This window comes from Carlito syrichta, unplaced genomic scaffold (genome assembly GCF_000164805.1).
Source record: "Carlito syrichta isolate Samal-C Ts95f unplaced genomic scaffold, Tarsius_syrichta-2.0.1 Scaffold311715, whole genome shotgun sequence".
Lineage (NCBI taxonomy): Eukaryota > Metazoa > Chordata > Mammalia > Primates > Tarsiidae > Carlito > Carlito syrichta.
The window spans coordinates 184,191-191,728 of record NW_007255811.1 but is presented as its reverse complement, the minus strand read 5'-3'; the positions used below and the strand labels follow the sequence as shown (position 1 = coordinate 191,728).

General features: G+C 44.5%; 1 protein-coding gene across 3 annotated transcripts in view; it reads left to right on the top strand.

The window, feature by feature from the left end:
* The window catches only part of CUNH10orf76 (chromosome unknown C10orf76 homolog), a 192,328-nt gene that overhangs the window by 1,802 nt on the left and 182,988 nt on the right, over window positions 1–7,538 (top strand). For all 3 annotated transcript variants that reach the window (XM_021718019.1, XM_021718018.1, XM_008068973.1), the window contains exons 2-4: window positions 2,111–2,167; window positions 2,276–2,422; window positions 4,543–4,650. In XM_021718019.1, coding sequence (XP_021573694.1) covers window positions 2,111–2,167; window positions 2,276–2,422; window positions 4,543–4,650 — 312 coding nt within the window. The remainder of the gene's footprint in view (window positions 1–2,110; window positions 2,168–2,275; window positions 2,423–4,542; window positions 4,651–7,538) is intronic.

Genomic DNA, 7,538 nt, shown 5'->3' with positions numbered 1-7,538 from the left:
AAGGCTGAGGTGGAAGGATTGCCTGAGCCCAGCAGGTCGAGGCTGCAGTGGCCATGAGCGTGCCACTGCACTCCAACCTGAGTGACAGAGTGACACTCCAACTCAAAAAAAAGAAAATCTACAATAAATAAAAAAATTATCTGGGTTTGGTGGTGTGTGCCTGTAGTTTAGCTACTTGGAAGGCTGAGGCAGAAGGATTGCCTGAGCCCAGCAGGTTGAGGCTGCAGTGAATGTGAGTGTGCCACGGCACTCCAGCCTGGGTGACAGTGAGACTCTGACTCAAAAAAAAAGTTTTCTTTTGAGGACTTTTTTCATTGGCGAAACAGAAAAAAATTCCTTGGAGTGAGATCAGAATGAATAGGGAGAGTAGAGTATGGGGGTCATACTGTTTTTAGTCAAAAACTACTGAATACTCAGTGCAGTGTGGGCAGTTGCTCTTGTAAATCACCCATCATGAAATGGACAAACGTACTGAAAGAATCTCCAAAAAAAATTCATTGAAGCCGAACTCAGTCTTCTCATAACACTAGCTGGTACACTGATGCCATTGGGTTCCTAGAATACTTACCTAGTGGAGGAGGCCTGTACTACAAGAGGCACATCCTCCAAAAGATAATTCCAGCTTTTTTGGGGGTCCCCCCCTATGTATTATTCTATTTTATCTCAAACTGTTGATGGACAAAACAATTGTTTACTTAAACTATCTAATTCTCCAACTTTGAGATAACTGAGGAATTATGAGCAATTGCATTTGAGAATTTCTTTAGGTCCTTAGAAATGGTGGTTGGCCATGGTCCAAGTCTGTGTTGTAAAAGATACCTTATCAGGGAAGATTAATTAAATGCCCTGTAGGAGTATTTGCCTTCTTAAATTCTGGTCATAAGTAGTACATGTAAAGTAGAATAATACATATACAAAGATTGATCACGTATTGAGTTCCGACTGTGTGCCTAACACTACTCCAAATGTATCAGTAAACATATTCTAATTCTGATAAAAACTGTGAGGGCATGGGTACTAGCCTCATTTTACAGATGAGGTAACTTGAGATCTAAGCTGGAAGATGATAGATCTGTGATTTGAACCTTGGGGCCTGACTCCAGAGCTCTTACTCTTTCAGCCTTGCCACATGGCTCAGAATAGATAATGCAATCAACTAAAATATATAAAGAAAATTTGTACAGGTTGCCAAGATCAGTACAAGTGACTATACAGACAATGAGTAGGTACCAGGGTCCTGTGAGGGCTCTTTCTTTGTTATATAAGCTTTGGGGATGGGAAGTGAGTTCCATGAATTCTGTTTCATTTGTAGACACCAAAATGACACTATAGACGTGTGAGGGTCAAAGTGTCACCCCTGCTGGGGAGCAGGACTTGAAAGTGATATTAAGAGTTAACTAAATGAGGACATGATGAGAAGGCCAGAAATGTTGCTTCTCTGTGCTGGTCTCAAAAAATCCAAAAGAGATTATACATATTTTATTATTAGATCAGGAATTCTTCTTCTTTTTTTTTCTTTTGAGTTAGAGTCTTACTCTGTCACCCACACTGGAGTGCAGTGGCATGGTCACGGTCACCCCAGCGTCGACCTGCTGGGTTCTGGCAATCCTTGCGCCTCAGCCTTCCAAGTAGCTGGAACTTCAGGCGTGTGCTACCGCGCTTGGCTAATTTTTGATTTATTGTAAAGATGAGGTCTCACCAAGTTGCCTGGACTGGTCTCGAACCCGTGGGCTCTGGCAATCTACTTGCCTCAGTCTCCCAAAGGGCTGGGATTATAGGCCAAGCCACCGAGCCTGGACAGGAATTCTTAACTAATAAAGACATTAGGTCTTGGTAGTAATTTTGTTTAATTTTTTGAGTCAGGATCTCACTCTGTTGCCTGGACTGTAATGCAGTGGCACGATCTTGGCTCGCTGTAGCCTTGACCTCCTGGGCTTGGGTTATCCTTCCGCCTCAGCCTCCCAAGTAGCTGGGTCTACAGGCATGTGCCACCAGGCCTGGCTAAGTTTTTGTAGATGAGGCCTCACTGTGTTGCCTAGGCTGCATATAGTATTCCTAATGCTTTTGGTGTTAGCTGGGAAAGTTGATTTTGCTTATCTTTTGGTTTCAGACAGAGGATCCCAGTAAGTACAGTCCTCGGTTTTGGGAGGAGCTCTTTCTCATGAAGGTAAGACTCGGTGGCATCTTTGGAATTTCCTGGTAAACAAGATTGCGTCTTCATATGTTCTAGATGCTACATAAAAACGCACTCAGCCCCTTATTGTTTCCCTGGCAGGTGAATTTGGAGTACCTGGAAGGCAAGTTGGAATCTCTTGATGGTGAGGAGTTAATGAAGATCAAGGACAATGTTAATTGCTTATTCCAACACTGCATCCAGGCTCTGGGAGAGGAGCATCCAATTCGAGTTGTCAATGCGTTGCAGGTACAAGGCTGGGAGACTGGGAAAGTCTTAAATTTAACAGTTGAAAGGAACTGTAACACATCTGTCAGAACCTAGTTGCCCTTAGGTGTAAGATTTTCTTTTTTTTTGAGTTGGAGTCTCACCCTGTCGCCCAGGCTGGAGGGCAGTGGCACACTCACCTGCTGGGCTCTGGCGATCCTTTCTGCCTCAGCCTTCCAGGTAGCCGGAACTACAGGCATTTGCTACCACACCTGGCTAATTTTTGATTTATTGTAGAGACAAGGTCCCGCCAAGTTGCCTGGGCTGGTCTTGAACCTGTGGGCTCAGGCAGTCTACTCGCCTTGGCCTCCCAAAGTGCTGGAATTATAGGCTGAATCACCGAGCCCGGACTTTGTTAAATTTCTTTAAGTAATCAAACATTTATGCCATGTTTGTTTAACCACCTTCCTGTTTATACAGATGGGTGCTTATAGGAGTCATCTTGTCCATTTGTATAATATAATCTAATATCAATGTAGAATTTTTTTTTTTGTTTTTTGTTTTTTTTTGAGTTGGAGTCTCACTCTGTCACCCAGACTGGAGTGCAGTGGCCACTCCCGGCCACCATAGCCTCGACCTGCTGGACTCTGGCGATCCTTCTGCCTCAGCCTTCCAAGTGGCTGGAACTACAGGCAGGCACTACCATGCCTGGCTCATTTTGATTTATTGTAGAGATGAGGTCTTGCCAAGTTGCCCAGGCGGGTCACGAAAGAATTTTTTTTTCTTGAGTTGGAGTCTTACTCTGTTGCCTACGCTGGAGTGAGTGGCACACTCCTGGCTACCGCAACCTCGACCTGCTAGGCTTAGGCAATTCTTCTGCCTCAACCTTCCAAGTAGCCGGAACTACAGGTGCGTGCTACTGTGCCCAGCTAATTTTTTGGTTTATTGTAGAGGTAAGGTCTCACCATATTGCCCAAACTGGTCTTGAACTCAGGGGCTCAGGCAATCCATCCGCCTTGGCCTCCCAAAGTGCTGGGATTACAGGCTGAGCCACCGAGCCCAACTGGCCATTATAAGCTTCTTGAGGGCGGAGACTTTGATAGTTTCCTTCAGTACTTCATTCCTAGTGTGTAGAATGTTCTTTGTGCATGGAGAACAGTGCCTAGCAGATAGTTGGTACTCTAGAAGCAAATTATTGATTTTTTGAGTTGGGATCTTACTCTCTTAAACTGTAACATAAATGCTAAAATTAATTTTAAGCTAATTGCGGTGGCTCATGCCTCTAATCTCAGCTCTTTGGGAGGCTGAGGTGGAGGGATTGCTTGAGTCCAGAAATTTGAGACCAGTCTGGGCAACAAAGCAAGACTTCATCTCTACAAAAAAATAGAGACATTAGCTGCTGTGGTGGCATGTGCCTGTAGCCTCAGCTACTCAGGAAACTGAGACAGATCGTTTGAGCCCAGGAGTTCGAGGTTGCAGTGACCCGTGATTTTACCTCTGCATTTCAGCCTGGGTGACAGAGTGAGACCCTGTCTCAAAAAAAAAAAAGTTTTATTTTAAATAAAGGGAAGTTCCACCAATTCCATGATTCAAACTCAAGAACTTTTTTTTTTTCTTCTTTGAGTTGGGGTCTTGCTGTCACCCAGGTTGGAGTGCATTGGCATGCTCATGGCCACCACAGCCTCGATCTGCTGGTCTTAGGTGATCCTTCTGCCTCAGCCTTCCAAGTAGCTGCAACTACTTGGCCAATTTTTTTATTTATTGTAGAGATGAGATCTCACCAGTTTGCCCAACCTGGTCTTGACCCCTGGACCCAGGCAATCCTCTCATCTCGGTCTCACAAAGTGCTGGGATTATAGGCGTGAGCCACAGTGCCTGGCTTCAAGAACTATTTTTAATTTTTTAATCTCACTGTCCTGTCATTACAGTGTAATTTTCAAAAAGAGGCTGGCAAAAATAAAAAAATGAGAATGACTACAGTCTCGATTGTTATTTCTTTTTTTTGGATTTTGCACATATTAAGATTCAGACTATATTTTGGAACTCAGAGAAATTGGGTGTCAGCTTTGTAAGGAACAGGTTGCAATGTGAGACTTCAGACCCAGTGCCCATCTAGTTCTGAAACTTCCTCTCTAGACAGAATTCTTTCTCTCATTCTGTAGACCCTGTGTGCACTCATTCGAGGAGTCCACCAAAAGAATAAACCGACCTCTGGGTTTGACATCATCAACATGCTGATGGGCTTTGACAAGGCCGAGCTGTGCATGAAGGTGAGGCATGAGCTGCAGCTCTGCTTTCAGATGGCCACTGCTGATGGCTGTTTGTAGACACCATCAGCACATAGGGGTACTCAGTTTTGGACTCAGGTAGATATAGATGATTGGATTTTTAATTTTTTAATTTTTATTTTTTTTTGAGTTGGAGTCTCACTCTGTCACCTGGACTGGAGTGCAGTGGCCGCTCCTGGCCACCGCAGCCTCGATCTGCTGGGCTCCGGCGATCCTTCCGCCTCAGCCTTCCAAGTAACTGGAACTACAGGCGTGCGCTCCCACGCCCGGCTAATTTTTTGATTTATTGTAGAGATGCCCAGGTGGGTTTCGAACCCGCGGGCTCAGGTAATCCTCTCACCTCAGCCTCCCAAAGTGCTGGGATTACAGGCTGAGCCACCGAGCCCGGCCGAATTTTTTTTTTTAAAGCAGGATTTATTAAGAGGACAGAAAAGCTCCCACAGTGGGAGGGGACCCGAAGGGGTTGCCGAGATGATTGAATCTTGCCTTGAATTTGGACATTTTTATTTAACAGATTTGGGTATCTGAATAAAGGAAAAAATTAAATTCAAATTTGAATTGACGCATTTTATTTTATTATTTGTGTCATATGATTATACATTATTAAGAACATTGATGAATTTGAATAAAACATTACAAGTCAATATACAAGGGTAACTTTAATTCTAAACTTCAAACTTTCTTGTTTAACAATGGTTTTAATTTTATCAGAGTTTTTATTTCTTTTTTTTTGAGTTGAAGTAAAAAAAAAAAAAAAAAAAAATCACTCCTGGCAATTTTTAAAAATTTTGTGTAGAGATTGGGGTCTTGCCCAGACTGGTCTCGATTCTGGGACTCAAGGGATCCTCCAGCCTTGGCCTCCCAAAGGGCAGGGATTACAGGTGTGAGCCACAGCACCTGGGCCAAAGAAATATTTGGCAGTAAAAATTAATGAAATGCTGATATATCCTATAACATGGATGACCCTCAAAAACATTATGCCAAGTAAATGCCAGAAACAAAAAGCCACATATGCTATGGTTCCACTTATATGAGATGTCCAGAATAGCTAAATTCATAGAGCCATGAAGCAGATTAATGAATGCCACGGGCTGGGGAGATTAGGGAATGGGGAAGGATTGCTAATGGGCACAGGTTTTATCTCTGGAGTAATGAAAATGCTGCGAAATTAACTGGTGATGATTGTAGAGTACTGCATTGTACTTTAAAAGGGTAAATTGTATGATGTGTGAACTATTATAAGGCTGTTATTAAAAAGAGGTAGTGTCAAGCGGTAGAAATAAAAACTCAGGCCAGGCACAGTGGCTCACACCTATAATCCCAGCACTTTAGGAGACCGAGATGAAAGGATTGCTTGAGTCCACAGGTTCGAGACCAGCCTGGGTAACTTTGTGAGACCTGTCCATCTTCTCTAAATTTTTGGGGAGAAATGTCTGTTCATATCCTTTGCCTAGGCTGGGTGTGGTGGCTCACACCTGTAAATTCAGCACTTTGGAGGCCAAAGTGTTGAGTTGTAAGAATTCTTTTTGTTTTTTTGAGTTGGAGTTTCATTCTGTGTCCAGGCTGGAGTGCAGTGGCATACTTAGGGCCACTGCAGCCTCCACCTGCTGGGCTCAGGTGACCTTTCCACCTCAACCTTCCAAGTAGGTGGAATAACAGGCATGCGCCACTACACCCAGCTAATTTTTTGATTTATTGTAGAGATGAGGTCTCGCCAAGTTGCCCAGGCGGGTCTTGAACCCGTGGGCTCAGGCAGTCCTCTCACCTTGGCCTCCCACAGTGCTGAGATTACAGGCTTGAGCCACCGCACCTGGCCAATTTTTAAAATTTTGTGTAGAGGTGGGGTCTTGCCCAGACTGGTCTCAAATTCCGGTACTCAAAGGATCCTCCAGCCTAGGCCTCCCAAAGTGTTGGGGTTACAGGTGTGAGCCACTGTGCCCAGCCTCCTCAACTCATAGTTCTTACACCTGTTTTTTCTTTTACTGCCATTGTCACATTATCTCTCACCTGACCCATTGCAATGATGCCTTCATTCATTCTTTTTTTTTTTTTTTTTGAGTTGGAGTCTCACTCTGTCGCCCAGACTGGAGTGCAGTGGCCTCTCCCGGCCACCGCAGCCTCAACCTGCTGGGCTCCGGCGATCCTTCCGCCTCAGCCTTCCAAGTAGTTGGAACTACAGGTGCGCGCTACTGTGCCTGGCTAATTTTTTTAAATTTATTGTAGAGATGAGGTCTCGCCAAGTTGCCCAGGCGGGTCTCGAACCCACGGGCTCAGGCAATCCACTCACCTCGGCCTCCCAAAGTGCTGGGATTACAGGCTGAGCCACCGACCCCGGCCTTATTCATTCTTTTGACAAACATTTGTTGGGCTCCTATGTGCCAGGCACCGTGGATACAGAGGCAAATAAGACATGGCAACTAACTCAGGGAATCAATAGATTAGTCCTCACTGGTCTTTCTCCCTCCAGGCTTTCGGTCTTGCAATCTATGTTTTGGCCAGGTGTAGTGGCTCACACCTGTAATCCCAGTGCTTTGGGAGGTGGAGGCAAGAGAGGATTGCCTGAGCTCAGAGGTTCAAGACCAGCCTGAGGCCATTGCCTTGCTAGACTTTGGTGTGACCATGTGCTCTTTGAGCTACAGCTTTTGCCATACTTCCTGGCTTTGGCCTCCTCCCCCACTTTGGGAGGTGAATCTTCTCTCTCTCTTCTCTTTCTCGCTCTAATTTATTTTTAAATAAACTATATATATATATATATATATATATATATATATATATATAGTATACATATATATATATATTTTTTGAGTTGGAGTCTCACTCTGTCGCCCAGACTGGAGTGCAATGGCCGCTCCCGGCCACCGCAGCCTCGC